Source organism: Canis lupus, chromosome 3, assembly GCF_048164855.1.
Source record: "Canis lupus baileyi chromosome 3, mCanLup2.hap1, whole genome shotgun sequence".
NCBI classification, from domain to species: Eukaryota; Metazoa; Chordata; class Mammalia; order Carnivora; family Canidae; genus Canis; species Canis lupus.
The window spans coordinates 28,899,715-28,917,780 of record NC_132840.1 but is presented as its reverse complement, the minus strand read 5'-3'; the positions used below and the strand labels follow the sequence as shown (position 1 = coordinate 28,917,780).

The following is an 18,066-nucleotide window of genomic DNA, read 5'->3' as shown; positions in this document are numbered from 1 at the left end:
TGCAGGGCCAGGCAGGGGCAGTGCCCAGAGATGCCACCCTGGCCCTGCCCACCCTGGCCAGGAGACAGGGAGCAGAGGAGAGAGGCTGTGGGGTGGGGTGGGCCAGGCCACACCCCCAACCACCCTGGACACCCACCCTCCACATCGTCCTTGAAGAGCTCCTCTGTGCCGAACTTGAGGATGTCATCCAGCTCCTGCTTGGTCATGGAGCCAGACTTGGAGCCGAGGCCAGGCCGCACCACTAGGTGCGTGAGCATCATCTTGCGCTTGGCCACCTGCGTGATGCGCTCTTCCACCGAGGCCCGAGTCACAAAGCGGTAGATCATCACCTTCTTGTTCTGTCCAATGCGGTGGGCACGGCTGAAGGCCTGGGGGCAAGCAGCAGCTCAGGGCTTGGGACTCAGCCAAAGATTAGGCTAGGGGTGCAGGGCCGGGCATCTCATGGGGAGAGGGGGTATGGACATGTGCTCATGGGCATGTTCTGCATGCAACAGCTGTGTGACCACATGGAGATGTGCATGCATCAGGGTAGTCTCCTGGGGGCCTGCACAGGTAGAACCAGGCATGGCAGCAGGTGGGCAGGGCTGTACACCAGAGGCAGTAGAGCCCAGGTGCTGGATATATTGAAGCCATGTGGGGCTCTGATGGCCATCATAGGGAGATGGGGCTGCAACTCCCTTGGAGGGAGCCACTGATGGGACTGCAGAGCCGCCTTGGGAGGGCCGCAAGGCCGCAAAGCTGCCCCAGGTGCTATGAGGACTGCCTGAGGCTCCATGCATTACATGTTGTAATGATGCGACCCTAGTGTACTTCCATCTGTGCAGGTGACTGTGCATAGGTACACATGTGTGCATGAGACATGAGTGTGTGTGCATGTGTGTGCCCCATGTACTCAGCATGTGTGTGAATCCATCCCTGCCCCAGGTGGGGTAGCCAAACGACAACAGCGTATGTCTCTACTTCCACAACCCCTACCTACTCCCAACCCTCCCAGCCTTCCTCAGCAGCCCCTTTTGCTTCCTCCTTCATCTTTTCTCCCACAGACTGTCCTCCTAACTCTATTTCCCTTTCTTCCTCCCAAACTGGCTCTCTCTGGGCCCCATGACTCCCTCCTGTCTCCTTCCACGGCCTTGCTCCTAAGAGTGATGGGACGGACCAGGGGTTATCAGGCACACAAATTAAATTGTTGTGTCCTTGGACATGATGCCTGCCCTCTCTAGACGTTTCCTCTTTTGTACAGTGAGGGAGCCAGAACGGTGGGGGCAAGCCTCCACTCACCTCCTGGGGCCCCTGTTGGGGCTGGGACTCCATGAGGCTGGTCCTGGGGAACATGAAACCCCAAAACAGTCTGAGGGTGAGGGATGGAAAGTTCACAGAACCAGGGGATAGTAAGGGGCTCTCGGAGAGGGTTTTGGCGTCAGGGCCACAGACCTGGATGTCATTGTGCGGATTCCAGTCCGAGTCGTAGATGATGACTGTGTCCGCTGTGGCCAGGTTGATGCCCAGGCCACCCGCCCGGGTGGAGAGGAGGAAGCAGAACTGCTGCGCCCCAGGGGCTGAAGAAAAGAGGCGGTGCTGGTGCCCATGGGGTCAGAGAGGGGAGGGAGGGACCAGGCTGCCGCAGAGAGCAGGGCAGGCGAGGATAGGAGAGGGGAGGGGGATGCCAGGAACTGTGACCCCACCATGGACAGCAACCACCACAGCTGCCAGGGACGCTGGAAGAGGCTGGGGGCCCAGGGTGGGCACAGAGCACCACTCGAGCCCCACTTAGCCCCCAGGTGTGCCAAGTCCTGACTCAACAGGAGGGAGCCAGAATGAGAAGGAAGTTGATTCTCAAAGCCCAGATGGGCAAAGAACTACAAATAGCCAGCAACACAGGGAACATCTCTGGTGAGGGTCAGCCCTGCAGAGCTCAGTCTTTCATCCTTTGGGCATCTGGGCAGTGAGGCCCCAGCTCTGTTCTGACGGTGGAAAGCAGGGGACAGCCACAGGCCCCAGGGAAACAGCTCATTACTTGCTGCAAATCTTGCCCCTAAAGAGGCACTGGGTCATCTGACCACTCCCCCCTCCACTGTGTCCTTCACTGAAGAGCGAGCGAGCTAGCGTACCTCGCCTCTCCTTCCCAGGTAAGGAAGAGAGCAGATTGGGAGTACGTTGGTGTACTCTTCCTCCCTGACTCCAGGAAGTAGCCCGCAAGGAGCAGGTGCTCAGCATCATCCCTCCCGCTGTGTTTTACGATGGCAGCGTCTGCCCTGCTCTGCTCATGACTGGTGTTTATCTGGTGTCAGGACCAGAAGCCCACAGGTACCAGCCAGACCCTCAGCAGTCAGCTCCATCTAGTAACATGTGGTACTTTCCTCCCTGTCTGGTTCTCAGTCCTGAACAGGTATTACCTCCTGGGCCCCTTAGCACCCCAGCTGGCCCCCAGAAGTTCCATGGAATTCCTTTCAGCATTGAAAAATAAGGGGCAGCTGTTAGGATCTAGGGATGGGCTTGCTTTCTTCAGCCATTTGAGGGGAAGCTAATCTGAACATCAGTTGGGTGGCCTAAGAGCTTAGCCTGGGAGAAAAGGCAGACATGGGATCCCAATCAAGAACCCCTGGGATGGGACACCTGGGTGGCTCAGTGGTTGAGTGTCTGCCTTTGGCTCAGGGCATGATCCTGGAGACCCAGGATCAAGTCTCACATCCAGCTCCCTGCATGGGGCCTGCTTCTCCCTCTGCCTCTCTCTCTCATGAATAAATAAAATCTTAAAAAACAAAAACAAAAACCCTGGGTGAGGCAGGACTACCGTTGAATCTGTCGATCGCCTCTTGCCGGAGGCCCCCCGTGATGCCACCGTCAATCCGCTCATACTTGTAGCCCTCATACTCCAGGAAGTCCTCCAGAAGGTCCAGCATCTTGGTCATCTGCAGGGGACATGGTATGCCTAAGGGGCTGCCACAGAGCAGGGAACCCCATGGGGCCGTGGGCAAGGACCCCATGACAGTTGGGGGAAGATAGAACAGCGTGCTGAGTGGGGAGGCAGGCAGGACCCAGGCAGACCAGACGTGGGGCTCTCTGAAGAACCACCTCAACCCTTGGAGCCACAGTCATCCCCATGCCAGCCCCACAGCCATCTGCCTGAAACACAGGTCTGAGCATGAGGCAGTCTCCCTGCCCTTAACTCATAGAAGAAAGTCCCAGCTCCTTGCTCTGGCATTCCAGGCTTACAGGATTTAGTGTCCAGTCCACCTGCGCTTCATTTCTCAATGCTTCCATCATACCCCCCAGCCATCTCAAATTACATGGACTTTCCTCCTGGAATGCCCACCCCCTTACTGCCTAGGGAATTCAAACAGCACCTCTTCTGTGAAGTCTTCCCTGGTTTTGCTCCCCCTTATAAGAGGAAGGCAGTCCCTCTGGGCTCCCATACCCCTGTGTATCTCCCTTCATTCTTGAGAGATAGTTCAGCTGGATATAAAACAATCTACTCCCACAGGGTACTGCAAATTTGCACTGGTCTCCTGTCACCTATTGCTGCTGAGAAGTCTGAGGACAGTCTGATCATCATTCCTTTGTAGGTAGTAAGTCTGAAGTGATGTGATTTCCCTGTGATGGGCCTGGGGCCTTATATTTATCTTGCTTGGTACTCCAGAGTGCACTTCCGATCTGAGACCTCGTGTTTTTCTCTAGCTCTGCAAACTCTCACTGAGTCCAGCTTAGTCACTGTTTTCTCTTCTACTTCTGCGGCTGTCAGAGGATTACAGGAGCCTCTCCAGGGATCCTCCGTGCAACTTCTCATTCCTAAGCGCTCGCTCTCTCTCTCTCTCTCTCTCTCTCTCTCAGCTGTATTCTGGGGAGATCCCACAGGGCTGGGTCCCATTCATCAGCATTGCCTTCATCAGGTTGAGAGTTTATCCAATCTGGAAGTGTTTTATTTCAGTTCCACACAGATCCTTTTCCTGTCCAAGTATTCTTGTTTCATTTTTTCCTGCTTGTGCTCAACTGATTTCTTTTGATTGATGCGAGGCTATTAACTCCATCAATTTTGAGGATCCTAAACATGTTTGTCTGAAGTCTTTTTCAGGCTATTCTAGGATTCCTTTCATTTGGATTCTACTTACTGTTCTGTGGGACATCTCAACGTCCAGTTTTGTCATGAGTTTCAGAGGTGAAGTTTGTAGGCTCATTTCAGATGGGAAGGCTCTGTCTCTGGTACTTTCCCTCTGCAGCTCCTTCTATCTTGGTCCCTTGAGGCCTCAGCCCAGAATCCTGTCTTATGTTGGCAGGGGGCTGGAGGAATTTGGATGGTCTCCAGGCCAGTGCATAGACCCAGGCTTAGTCAGCTTTCCCCAAATCCCTTGACCTCCTGTGGGCTCGTGATGGGACTGGGGGCTGCAGGCAGGAGCAGCTGTTATGAGTTTAATTTAATACACAGAGGAGACACATCCTACCCTGTGGCCATGAGCAAGGGGCCTGGCTCAGCCTCACCAGACAGGAGCATTTTCACCAGGACCCCACAGGAACATTCTTATGACTTCCACTACAGACCCCAAAACTAAGTAACTATCTCTTTTCCTCCATCTCTCACACTGGACCGTGGGTATTTCAAGGACAGGGACAGGCCCCATGCGGAGCACAAAGTCTGATGGAGCACAAATGCAACTAGAGGAATGAAAGAATGGGGCCCACAAACCAGCAGACCCCCGAGGCTGCACAGTGTGCCTCTGACCACCCAAGAGGCAATGCTATAAGTGCTGGAGATGGCCTCCCGGAGCCGCCCCCATGCAGGCTCCTCCCAAACAAGTCCCAAGGCTGCCCCTCTGTGACAAGTCAGACTGCAGGGGTGAGGGGCTAGGGCTGTTGTCCCAGCCTGGACATCAAAGCAGGCTCACTGCCTAGAGAGGAACAGGCCAGAAGGGGTGGGTGGTGAGGACAACACTGGCCTTTGTAGCCAACATGCCCTGGGTGCCTAGAACTTGGCACCCAGCCCATTTTCCTTGGCCACGTCAGGCCAGGACACAGCAGAACGGCTTTTGACATGCAGCCCACATGGGAACAGCACCAGGCCTTGGGGGCTGCCAGAGGGTTGTGCTCTCGGCTAGCAGGGATGGCCTCTGCAGTGTGTGTGGTTGAGGCTGAGGGAGGCAGAGAGGTGAGCCAGCCACTCAGGGCCAGCTCACCTGGGAGAAGATGAGCACACGATGCCCTTCGTCCCGCAGCTTCTTGAGCATCTTCTGCAGCAGCATGAGCTTGCCTGAAGACTTGACCAGGGAGCTGCCATCGTAGGAGCCATTGGGCAGGACAGGGGCCTCCTGCAGACACAGCAGAAGGTGGGGCACTGGGGGAGGCATCCCCTCTCCTCTCCGGCTCTGCACTGAGGCCCGCAGGGATGGACAGAGGCCCAGTAATGGGCTGAGCACAAAGCCCGAGCCCAGGGTCAGGCCAGGCTCAGCAGAGGCAGCCGGGCCACGCATCTCACGGCCAGGCCATGCATCTCACGGGTCCCCTCCCAGCACGGTGTTCCCAGGCAGAGCGCAGCTGTGTTGGCCCGCCCTCCGTCTCCCCCTGCTGGCACTCCACCAAGATGCCAGGGACATCAGGAAGCAGGCAGATGAGAGTCTTAAACTAAGCCGGCTTCCCAGAAGGAATTATGCCTAGTCTCTGCCGTCACCGTGGGGCGCCTCCTGGCCAGGCCAACCCCGAACCCCAGCTGGGTAGGACCTACATCTGTCTGAAAGCCCCTGTTGTGCCAGAGTGGTGAGAGTGACCTGGGTTGCTTCAAGTGCAGATCACCCACAGGACAGCCCCCCACACCTCGCACTGCATCTGTCTGCTCCCCTCGGGAGTTCCCTAAACTGCCGAGGGCTTCAATGAGAACCAGAATAGTAGTGACAGTGGTGACAGGGACAGCCATGCCAGGCTCCCTGTGAGAGCACCTCACGTGCACTTTTGCATCTAGCCTTCACTCTCAGGCAGGTACTATTGCCCCGTTTTAGAGAGGAAAAAGTCGAGGCTCAGAGAGGGACAACTGGCTTTGCTGAGATCACAGGGCTGGGATCTAGTTTCTCACCCAGGGCTGCGTATCAGAATCACCCGGGGCACCACTCAGGCCTGCCTGACCCCCTCCGTGACTGAGCACAACCAGATCAGCCTGGGATCCCCTGATGCTGAGGCTGGAGGAGACCTTGGGGTGCCTCCCTATCCCCCACTACTTTATGATCATAAGGAAGGGGCAAGGGAAGGAGAGGGCTTGCCTGAGCAATGGATGGAGGTAGTAATAGAGAAACTTGGCATAAAGAGGACCTATGTCACCTCTAAGTCTTCATACTCGGGGAGGGTGGAGGGCAGAGGGCCTGCCACAGCAGCCAGGGGCACTGTGGCAGCCATGGATACACACTGCAGTGGGCAAAAGGAACACACGGCGGCAGCCTCATGCCCTGACCATGGTGGCCATGGGTACCTACCACAGTGGCCACGGGGCGGCCATAGGGACCTACCACAGCAGCCACTGGGAAGAGGTAGGGGTGGTTGCAACACTTCTTCAGATCCATCATGATGTTGAGCAGCGACACCTGGTTCCCACCCCCCTTGGAGTTGAGTGCCTCGAAGTTCCGCGTGAGGATGAACTTGTAGTACTTCCTGCAGCAGGGCGAGGAGGAGAGGCAGGCTGGACACCAGGGCACAGCAGCCCCTGAGAGAACACTCTGCTCTGCAGGGAGGCCAGGGGCTTCCAGCCAGCACAATTTACAGGAGACCAGGGGAGGCCTGGAGTCACCCAGCAAGTTACTGGGGACAGTGCAAGAACTCGGGCAGCCCCAACCCTAACCACTGAACAGGTCAAAGAAATGTGTGCAAAAATCAAGTCAAGGCCTCAGTGGGGCCAGAGAGCCTTCCCACCACCCTGGGAAGCAGTGCAGGAAGGTCAGGTCAGACCTGGGGGAAGACAAGCCCAGGGGGAGATGAGGCCCACTGCTCTGTGGTGGGGCCCCAACGGGCCAGACATCCACTCACTTCTGCATCTGGCTCAGCTCCACACGAACAATCAGCTCAGTCTTGGCTGGCATGTTCTTGAAGACATCAGCCTTGAGCCGCCTCAGCATGTGTGGCCCTAGCAGGTCATGCAGCTTCTTGATCTGGTCTTCCTTGGAGATATCAGCAAACTCCTCCAGGAAGCCCTCCAGATTGCTGCAAGAAAGAATGGGGATAAGAGCCAGGAGCAGGGGACTGAAGCAAGCCAAAGCCCTCTGCAGAAGGAGCCAGGACTGGGGTTGGGGGGACCAGAGGGCCATAGGGCAGGCCGGTTGGCTGCTGGGCCTGGGAGCCCTAAGTGTCCATCTAAGCCAGGGCCCCCCCATCCCCAACGCCCCCACACTGCTCTCTCAGCTACATAGGATATGTTCCTCTCCTCAAAGCTATCCTGGACATGAAGGCTCTAGAATGCTTACCCATATTACAGAAAAGGAAACTGAGCCTGAGGGGGGCCCAAGGTTATATGGTCCAGCCTGCCCTCCAATCTATCCTCCCAATTCCAAAGTCAGCACTGTCCACCCTGAGCCCCTGCATTCTGAGCCGAAAAATGAGGTAAGTGAAGACAGGGAGGCCAAGGAAGGAGACCCCAGGATTCCCAATGGCCACAGGTTTGCCCCTATATCCAATGCCACCCCCAATGTTCTGTGCCCATCACTGCACCCATGTGGTCACTTGGGTTTCCACGGAGAGGAAGGAACAAGCCTGGGCATGGGGGTAAGGAGGAGAGCCCCAAAAGACTCGCAGGTTCTCCTTGAGGAACAGTCACCATGTCCCCTGAGCACCTGCCAACCCGCAGCCCCTCCCGCACAGGTCATTCAGGGCAGGCTTGCTCATGCTCCCATTCTACTGATGAGGAAGCCAAGTTCCAGCAAGCAGCTGGGGTGCCGCCATCAGACACTCCCGCTCCTTCCCTAGCTGCCCATTTGCTCGGCCCCCCGACCAAGCCCCCCAGCTCACTTGAATCTCTCTGGAGTCAGGAAGTTGAGCAGGTGAAAAAGCTCCTCCAGGTTGTTCTGAAGGGGGGTCCCCGTCAGCAGCAGCTTGTAATCGATCTTGTAGCTGTTTAAGACTCTGAAGAACTTTGAGGGGGAGGAGGCTGGTCAGGAGGCATGGGGCAGCCAGCTGGCCCACCAGGGGGTGGGTGGGGGCTCCAGGGGCCAGCAGCCGCCACCACCACCTACCTTGGACTGGTTGTTCTTAAGCCGGTGGGCCTCGTCCACCACGAGGCAGGCCCACTCAATGGAGCCCAGGATGGCCTGGTCGATGGTGATGAGCTCATAGGAGGTGAGCAGGACGTGAAATTTGATCTGCACTTCTTTCTGGAGGGGAAGAAGAGCATCTGGGAGGGGAGCAGATAGGGTCTCCAGAGACCAGGAGGCATAAGGGAAGGGTGGCAGGACCCCTGAGGGCCCGGAGAAGCCCTGGGACTGAGAGGATGGGCAGAAGGTTAAGCTGAGACCCAGGCACCACTCCCCGAGCAAAGGAAACACTGCCATTGAGGGGCAGCCAGGAAGATGAGCCTGTGCTCATCCTCAGGTCACTCCGCTATGCCCCCTCTGTCCCTATGTATGGCCCGTGGGGTCTCAGGCTGGACAAGCACCCCCAGGCTCCCATGGCCCATGGATGGCTGAGCCAGGATTCTAACAGAGAAGTGGCCCTGCATTTGAGGCTAAACGCTCTGCAGGTGCTGACTTGAAATTCCTAGTAATGATATCATTGAATTGGTGTTTCATAAGGGGAGGCCGACGAGGACAGTAGAGCCTCCAGTGGCCAGACCTCTGCCCAGCAAACACCAACACCTCAAGCCCCTCGTGGAGGCCAGGTCCGGGCATGGGGGGCACTCACCCTGAGGGTAGCCCCATGTTGAGGGAACATGACATTAAACAGCCAATAAAAACCACAACCTGGGGAGAGAGAGGGACCACGGGACACAGGGAAAAGCTGTTTCCTGCACTAGAACCAGGGGCCATGGATCTTCATTCTTCACTGGGCCCCACAAAGGAAGGAGCCTGTCCTGGCTCTCCCAGTGACCAGCGTCCCTGTGGGAAGGGGCCTGAGATGGGCAGAGGGGCATCTCTGGGTTTGCACCAGACCCTGCCCTTCTGAGCTAGACCTCAGTCAAGTTAATCAATCTCCAGAGCCTCAGTCTCCCATCTGGTAAAAAGGGCACAATCCTGTGTATGTGAGGAATGCCATGAGAATCCAAAGAGCACAGGTTGTTCCTCACAGAATGACACAAAGTCCCCCCAGCGTCCAACAGTGCCACTTCTGGGGACAGACCCGAAAGGCCCCAAAGAAGTGGAACAGGGATCTGAACAAATATTGGCACATCCACGTTTCACAAGAACTGAAACGTGGAAACAACCCAAGCATCTGTGGACAAATGAGTGAATACAGATTTCAAAATGCGGTCTGTTCACACAGTGGAACGTTATTCGGCCTTAAGAAGGGAGGGCATCCAGCCCCGTGTGACCATGGATGAGGATGATATTACGCTCGGCAAGGGAAGCCAAACACAGAAAAGCATATACTGCACAATCCCACGTGAAGGAGGTATGGAGAGTCGTCGAGGTTAGAGAGGGAGGAAGCTGGGTGGGTGCCAGGGGCTGGGCAGGCAGAGGCGTTACTGCTTGCTGGAGACCAAGTTTGGGTTTTGCAAGATGACAAAGTTCTGGAGGTACATGCTGTGATGGCTGCATGAAAAAGTGAGTGTACTGGGCAGCCCAGGTGGCTCAGCGGTTTAGCGCCGCCTTCGGTCCAGGGCGTGATCCTGGAGGCCCGGGATCAAGTCCTGCATCGGGCTCCCTGCATGGAGCCTGCTTCTCCCTTTGCCTGTGTATCTGCCCCCACCCCCACCCCCGTCTCTCATGAATAAATAAATTAAAGATTATAAAAATAAAAAAAAAAGTGAGTATACTTAGTGGCCCTAATGACAACACAAAATGGTTATGATGGTAAATTTTATGATTGTGTATTTTACCACAATTTTTTATTCTTTAAAAAATTTGTTTTTTTGGGATCCCTGGGTGGCGCAGCGGTTTAGCGCCTGCCTTTGGCCCGGGGCGCGATCCTGGAGACCCGGGATCGAATCCCACATCGGGCTCCCGGTGCATGGAGCCTGTTTCTCCCTCTGCCTGTGTCTCTGCCTCTCTCGCTCTCTCTGTGTGACTATCATAAATAAATAAAAATTAAAAAAAAAAATATCGGAAAGTCTTTTAAAAAAAAAAAATTTGTTTTTTTATAAAGATTTTATTCATTTATTTGAGAGAGAGAGAGCGCGATCAGAGCAGGAGAGGGGCAGAGGGAAAGGGAGGCTCCCTGCTCATCAAATCCCAGGGGCTCAAATCCCAGGACCCGAGGATCATGACCTGAGGTGAAGGCAAACGCTTCATCAACTGAGCCACCCAGGCACCCATTTACTTATTGGAGAGAGGGAGGGAGAGCATGCTGTGGGGAGGGGCAGAGGGAGAGGAAGAGGGAGAGAAACCCAAGTAGACTCCATGCTAAGGCAGAGCCTGACGTGGGGCTCAACCTCATGACCCTGAGATCATGACCTGAGCTGAAACCAAGAGTCAGATGCTTAACTGACTGAGCCACCCAGGGACCCCTATTTTACCACAATTTTTTTTAAAAAGAAAAGAGATGAGTCTGCAGCATGTCCAGCACATCATAGGACCCCAGCGTGAGCTCAGGAGAGGTTTCTGTGACTTACTGGCCCACAGGCCCATCACCTGACCCCTTTGGAGTCACTGAGTGATCCCCTCATTCAACAAATAGTTACCGGGCATCCCCCGGGGTCATAGCTGTTCCACGGTGCTGGAGTAAGCTGGGGTGAGAACCCCCGGGGTTCCTGGGAGGTGACTGCCAGCCCCGAGTGCCACAGCTAAGGTCAGTGCTAACATGAGTTGAGGGCCTACCATGTGCCATGCACTGTCCCAAGTGCTCCTCAAAGTGAGTCTGAGGACCAGAGGCATCCGTATCTCCTGAGACTTTGTCACACATGTGGCGTCTCAGGCCCCACCCCAGAGTGGCTGGATCAGAACCGGCCCTTCAACCCCCAGTGACACGATCAAGTCTGAGAGACCCTGCCTAGCTCATTCAGTGAACCCTTCACAACCCTGTGGGCAGATCTCTTAGCTCATCTTGGTGAGAAGAATCTGAAGCACAGAGAGGTCACACAGCTGGTGTGCCAGGTTGAATCATGTCCCCCCGCCCCCAGAATCCATGTCCACCCTGTACCTCAGAATGTGCCCCTTTTAGGAGTTATGGTCTTTGCAGGTATAATCAGTTGAGATGAGACCATCTGGACCAGGGTGGGTCCTGAATCCAGTATGAGTGGCGTCTCTATAGACACTGATAGGATGAGGGGCGGCCCTGTGCCCAGAGGCAGAGATGGGAGTGATGTAGTCATGAGCCAAGGAACGCCAATAGGCAGCAGAAGCCAGAGCAGGCGGGACGGATCCTCCCCTAGTGCCTTCAGAGAGAGCACAGTCGTGCCAACACCCTGATTTCAGATTTCCAGCCTCGAGAACCAGTAGAAAGTAAGTTTCTGTTGTTTTCAGCCCTCTGGTTTGCGGTGCTTTGTTACAGTGGCCCCAGGATACTGACACGGCTCGGAACTCTGCCTGGAGAGCAGCCCTTGGCCAGTCACAGGCCTGCACGGGCAGGCGCCTGAGCTGAGGGACTCCTGCCCAAATGCAGCATGTTGATGGTACCAGGGGCGGACCAGGAGCCTCTCCAGGGTACCCCTGGGGCTAAGGGACACTCACCTTCATGCGAAACACCTTCTTCCCACTCCGAATGGCGTTGTCCTCAAAAGAAAACTCATTCTCCCGGATCACGGAGCGGCTCTCCTTGTCCCCCGTGTAAGTGACCACATAGAAGTCGGGTGCCCACATCTCGAACTCACGCTCCCAATTGATGATGGTGGACAGGGGAGCACTGACCAGGTAGGGCCCCTTGGAGTGCCCCTGGAGACAGGCAGATGGATGCAGTGAGGCTGACCACCTGTGGCCAGTGCTGCTCCCCTGCCCCCGGGGATCCCTGCCCCTGCCCACACACCTCCTTGTACAGAGAGTAGAGGAAGACAATGGTCTGCACGGTCTTGCCCAGCCCCATCTCGTCAGCCAGGATGGTGTCAGTGCCCTGGGCCCAGGAGAAGCGCAGCCAGTTGAGGCCCTCCAGCTGGTACGGGTGCAGCGTGCCACCCGTCGAGTCAATGTACCAGGGCTGCTTGTCAAACTTGACCGTGGGCTACAGAGGAGGAGAGAGAGGTCCAGATACTCCCTGAATCTGGGGCACGAGAGCCCAGCCCCGGGCTTGGCACACACTATTCCCCTGCCTGGAATTCTATCCTCACTCCTCTCAAGCCTGCCTACTCATGCATCCTTCAGGTATTGGCTGGAACACTCCCAGTCTGGCTTAGGTGTTCCCATGTCCTCCTGTGGCCGCCCTGTACATTTCCAATGGGGTGGTTTCCTGATTGTTAGGTTCTCTGACTTTGAGCCCAGGTTGCAGTCACCATACTTGTCCTGTTCACCACTGCCTCCCAAGCCCTACATGGTACCTGGGACCTGGTGGACACTTGGTCAACATTTGTTTGGTGCATGCCTGAGTGCTTCTTTCCCTTGATCCTAAACATCACTCTCTGTCTCCTTTATCCTGCAGCTCAAGGCTGCCTCCCCCATGAAGTCCTCTAGATGTTCCAGGCCCATGTGCCTTCCCCTGGCATCCCCCAGTTCCAGGCTGAACCCCCAGGTTCTGTGTGTACCCGCCATGGGCCCGGGGGAGATGAACACTTCTTGAAATGGGGCCAGAGTCCTTGTTCCAACAGCTGGCAGACACCCCAGAGAAGTCTGCTGAATGAATAAAGGTCAACCTTCCACACCCTGATGGGCTCAGAGCTGGGGTAAGGCAAGCTGGGGAGGGTCTCCTCTCCCAGGAAAGCTAAGAATAGTGCAGAATTACAGATCAGCTGCAGTGCTCCTGAAATTGATTGAAACGCTGGGAATTAGCTCCTCTAAAGTAATGTGAACATGTGTGCTGAGCAGAGACCATTTGCCCCCCACTTTGTTCAATTTCACAGGAAGCCAGGCCTCTGTGCCCCGGGAGGTACCCCTCTGCATCAGGCTGGGGGCCCTAGATCCCAGGGTGGAGCTCGCCCTGGTGGGACAGGGCCGGGTCTTCATCACCTGTCCCGTCCGCTGCCTGGCTTAAGTGGACTGAACCCAAGGGCACCCAGCGCACCACATCCGCAGAACATGCCAGCCTCCAAGGCCCAGCCTGGGGCAGCAGGACCCGGCAACCCCAGCCACTGCCCCCTCCCTGCTCACATCCACAATGGGTGTGTCTGGCGGTTTCTCCTGTTTATCGTCCTTGAGCTTCTTGCCTTTCTTGACCAGCCTCTTGGGCAGCCTGGCATCCTCACCCAGCATCAGCTCCCTGAGAAAGAAAAGGGCAGGCAGATGAGCCAAGCTCAGGCCAGCAGGAGGCAGCAGCCTGGGGACAGCCAGGTGGCCGGTATACCTGTGGCCCCAGTAGGCCTGCTTCAGGTTGTCATAGTAGGGAATGTCAATGTCGTCAATCTCCCAGGTACACTGGTCATAGGGCAAGTCCTTCCACTTGATCAGGTAATGCACGTCCCCCTTCTTGTCGAAGCTGCAACACAGCACATGGGTGGTAGGGGAGGGGTGGGCTGGTGGTCTGGGTCGGGGTATAGGGAGTCTGGGAGGGTACCTCACAGGATGCCCTAGGGATCATGAGCCCAGCCAAGAGGAAAGCACCAGGGCAGTGACTCTAGAGAAGTGAAGCGGCTTGCCTGAAGCCACACAATGAGTACCAAGGATGAGAATATGGGGTGAGTGGCAGAGCTGGAGAGGGACAGGGGACAGGCCACACTCACAGAGGAGCAGAGAGCCTGAGACACTTCCAACCTCCATCACAGTGACCAATCCTATCAGGGCAGGGGGTCTGAATTGGACAGTCCTCTCCCCTGACCAGAGGCCTTTGTATTTTATTTTTTTAAGATTTTATTTATTTGCCAGAGAGAGAGAGAAAGAACATAAGCAGGAGAAGCAGCAGCCAGAGGGAGAAGCAGGCTCCCCGCTGAGCAAGGAGTCCAAGGCGGAACTTGATCCCAGGGTCTTGGATCATGACCCAAGCAGAAGGCAGATGCCTAGCCGACAAAGCCACCCAGGCACCCCAGGCCTTTGTATTTTAACTTAAAAAATTCAAAGGACCAGAGCCATGCCCATCCTGGTCCCATCTCTGCAAAGTAAATTAGGACAGACTCCCACAAGGGCAGGTGGGGTGACCTCTTCTGAAACCCCCTGGGAACACGGGGACCTGAAGACCAAGCTAACAGCATGGAGGGGGGTTCCAGAGAAGCAAGCTGCACTTCAGCTTGATTCCAGCTGCTGGGAGAGTGCTCGAAGCCTCCCACCCAACCTGAGCTGAGTGGGCACCCAAGCTTGGGCTGGGGTCAGGAGAGCCAGGACTCCATCAAAAAAGCTGTGGCTGCTGCAAGCCAGGGTACCATTAAGGGAAAAACCAATCCCCCCATCACCATGGAAACTGACGGTTGTTTTTTTTTTGTCTTTTTTTTTTAATAAATATTTAGTCATTACTCAGACTTGGGGTAATAAATGTAGGGAAAATTCACCTGCCCTGCCTTAAAAGCAGGGAGGAAGATTGCCACGAATGTTTCTAAAGTGGAATTTAATAAAGGTTAAAAACTGCAGGTCAGTTCAGTGGGAGGCTTAGGTTTGCATAGGATCTAACCTTCTTTACAGGAGTCATTCTCAGAGTGCCTGGGCAGCTCAGGTCATGATCTCAGGGTCCTGGGATCAAGCCCCAAGTCAGACTCCACTCTCAGTGGGGAGTCTGCTTATCTCTCCCTCTGCCCCTCCTCTCACTTGCGCTCTCTCTCTTTCTCTCTCTCTCTCTCAAATAAATAAATAAAATCTTTTTTTTAAAAATGAACTGTTCTAAGTGAGGGCTGGGGATAGCAAGAGGGCACTCCTGCCTACCTTCTTCCTGAAAGCTGCTCTAGCAGGTGCTGGCACATGCCTCTGGCCCTCACAACAGCCCTGGGGGGTACTCTCGTGATCCCACTTCACAGGAGAAACACAGAAGCACAGTGCCCAGGAAATGGGGAGCCAGGATTAGAACCTGGGTCTGGCTCAGGTTCTTAACTTCTGCACTGCCCAACTCCCACCGCTCAGGACGCCTCTGGTTGGCTGGACCCTGAGCCCCTCCAGGGCAGAGCTCATTAGCCACTGCCAGTTCTCAAGCACCTGAGCTCAAGAATCAGCAAGAGCTCCCACTGCTCCCCAAACCAAAGCCAAATTCAAGGGATCCACAGGCTTCCTGCCCTGGTCTCTATCCAGCTTTCCGCAGCCTCTGATCACTCTCACCTGGGGCATTTCCAGATTACTCAGCCAAGAGTTGCCTCAGGGCACTGGGGTTTGGAATAGTGGCCGAGAAAGGAAATCCTACCATCATAACTCATTAGGTTCAAATCCCAGCTCAACCACCCCTTGGCTGTGTGACTTTGGGCAAGTGACTTAACCTTGCTGTGCCTGTTGGCACATCCATAAAAGGGATAGAAATAAAACATCTACCTGTCGAGGTAGATAGTGCTCAGTAGTGTTAGCTGTTGTCATAAAGGAGGATCAATTGCATATACACCCCTAGACTTGAGGCCACCTCGGAGCCCAGGACCCTACTGCAGGAGCACAAGCATCCTGACCCACTGATGGTCCCACTCTGTATAAGCATCACAGGCTGTTCATCAAGTTGCCCTTTATATACATGACTTTGGAACTGTACTCCCACCATGAACATGACATGTGTCCACATGTGACAACATGTGTACACAAACGGATTTATGTGCATATGGTACCCCCTCTAGTGGGGCAAACTGTTGACAGAGGGGGCCCGCCATCTCCTCTTCCTGCCCCCGCTGCACCCACGTACAGTCCTGTGCCCACTCCACAGGGTACAGGAGCTGGTGTGTCCCCGACCTGCAGGCACCTCACTGGGCACCCACCTGTGGTTCAGGATGCGGTGAATCATCATCCACTCAGGCTTGATGCCATAGCGGTAGAAGCGCTCCTCCATCTTGGCATAGAGAGGGTCCTTGTTCTTCCTTTTCTCACTTTTGCCATCCTCGTCACCGGAGCCGTAGTCAAAGGGTGGTGGCTCGTCCATGTCATTCTTTCTTTGGTAGTTGCGATACATCACCGTGTGGTATAACTCCAGCTGCTTGCAGAGGGGCGGAGGTCACAGGAGACACAGGGTCTCTGGCCCCCCTATGTCCCCGACCCAGCTCCCCTTGCCGGGTCCCCAGCAGGACAACTTTACCTTTAGCCTCCCCGTCCCTGCCTCCCAATAATGCTCCATACTCAGTGCTAGCCAACACCTTTCAGGATAGAAGCCTTAGGACAGCCACACCTGCCCAGGGGGTAAGGGGGCCTCACCTGTAGCTCTTTCACCCAGGAGCAGTGCCAGTAGGAGAGCCCAGCCCACTTGACAAAGAACTCTCTCTCCGGAATGCCCTCCAGGGGCTTGGGTGGGGGGACACCAGGCTCCACGTCGGGCCCTGGTAGCCCCACCATGAAGGGGGCAGGGGGCTCCGTCCACCTCCAGTGTAGGATCCGCTGGACTTTGCCCTTCAGCGGGGGGCACTGTGAACAGAGGGGAGTCCCTAAGTTTAGGGTTTAGCCAAGGGGCCCCACCCTGAGGCTCTGGTGACATCAGATTGTCACATGGCTCTCTCCAACAAGCCTCCCTGCTCCCTAAGTCAGCACCACCGTGACTCCATGATACTGCCCTGTCCTTGGGAGCCTGCACACGCTGCACACACAGGAGATGGGCAACATGGGTGTGTGCACACCCATGCACACGGACACACGCGCCCAAACCAGAAGCCCAGATGCACACAGAATAACAGCACTGGCCACATGACCTCCCAGGATCCAGAGGGCAGGCATCCCAGCACTGGGGGTGGGCCTGGGGGACAATTCGGGGCACGAAGCCCTCAAATCCATACAGAGACTGGGGGCAAGGTGGGAGTGCCACTCTCTCCCTGCCTCCTGCCCTCTCATCACCCCCAGCCTTTGGGACAGAAGCCAGGTCCAGGAGGGTCTGAGGGCGCAGTTCTGCTGTGTGCGGCTTGAGACAAGTCACTTGACCTCCCTGAGCCTCAGTTTTGTCATCTAAAAATGGGAATAACCAAAAAAATAAAAAATAATAATAATAAAAATAAAAATGGGAATAACCAAGGCCTGTACTGGGAAACTTGGAAAGCCGTAAAGAGATGCCCAAGGAGCGGCGGCTGTGGTGGGAGTGGGGTGAGAGGGTCATCACCACCTGTTTCTTCATTACGGCTCCGAGAAAACTGTGTCTGGGTCTCCAGAGAAAGGATCTCGTGAGATGGTGGGCGGGGCTCCAGGGAGGTGGGGGGAGGGGGGCTCGCGGTGGGCGGGGCCTTGGCGAGTGGGCGGACCAGCGCTGGTGGGGACCGGTCCCGCAAAGACCCGGCCCTCCCCGCAAGGCTCCGTGGGTGGGCGTGGCCTAGCGCTACGGAGGCGGAGCCTTGGCGGGCAGGGCCCAGCTGGCGGGGCGGGGCCCGTAAGGTCACGGCCGTGGTGGGCGTGGCCCAGCCCCGTGGAAGCCAGGCCTTTGTGGGCAGAGCCCGCTGGGGGCGGGGCGCTGGGGCGGGGCGGGGCGCTGGGGCGGGGCGCTGGGGGCGGGGCGGGGCGCTGGGGCGGGGCGGGGCGGGCGTAACACTCACAGTACAGCGCGGGCAGAGCCATTCACCGTTTGGGATCTCGGGCAGCGGCGGGTTGAGGCAGTGCAGGTGGTAGGAGGAGGGGCACGCGTCGCAGCAGAGCAGCTCGCCGCCGTCCTTGCACACGCGGCAGAACTCCATGTGGTCGTCCTCCTCCTCCTCGCAGCCGCCCTCCTCCTCCTCGTCGTCGTCGTCCTTTGGCTCCCACTGGATCCCCTCCTTCTCCTGGAGGGGAGAATCGGGGTGCAGGCACCTCGGGC

General features: G+C 56.2%; 1 protein-coding gene across 1 annotated transcript in view; it reads right to left on the bottom strand.

Moving 5' to 3' along the window:
• Positions 1-18,066, bottom strand: part of CHD5 (chromodomain helicase DNA binding protein 5) — a 61,311-nt gene that overhangs the window by 20,451 nt on the left and 22,794 nt on the right. The window contains exons 9-23 of the mRNA XM_072819929.1: positions 17,810-18,031; positions 16,494-16,700; positions 16,064-16,275; positions 13,540-13,671; positions 13,347-13,455; positions 12,076-12,267; positions 11,784-11,984; positions 8,196-8,333; positions 7,972-8,093; positions 6,997-7,170; positions 6,483-6,624; positions 5,166-5,297; positions 2,792-2,909; positions 1,432-1,556; positions 137-368 (exon numbers count right to left, since the gene is read on the bottom strand). Coding sequence (XP_072676030.1) covers positions 137-368; positions 1,432-1,556; positions 2,792-2,909; positions 5,166-5,297; positions 6,483-6,624; positions 6,997-7,170; positions 7,972-8,093; positions 8,196-8,333; positions 11,784-11,984; positions 12,076-12,267; positions 13,347-13,455; positions 13,540-13,671; positions 16,064-16,275; positions 16,494-16,700; positions 17,810-18,031 — 2,458 coding nt within the window. The remainder of the gene's footprint in view (positions 1-136; positions 369-1,431; positions 1,557-2,791; positions 2,910-5,165; positions 5,298-6,482; positions 6,625-6,996; positions 7,171-7,971; positions 8,094-8,195; positions 8,334-11,783; positions 11,985-12,075; positions 12,268-13,346; positions 13,456-13,539; positions 13,672-16,063; positions 16,276-16,493; positions 16,701-17,809; positions 18,032-18,066) is intronic.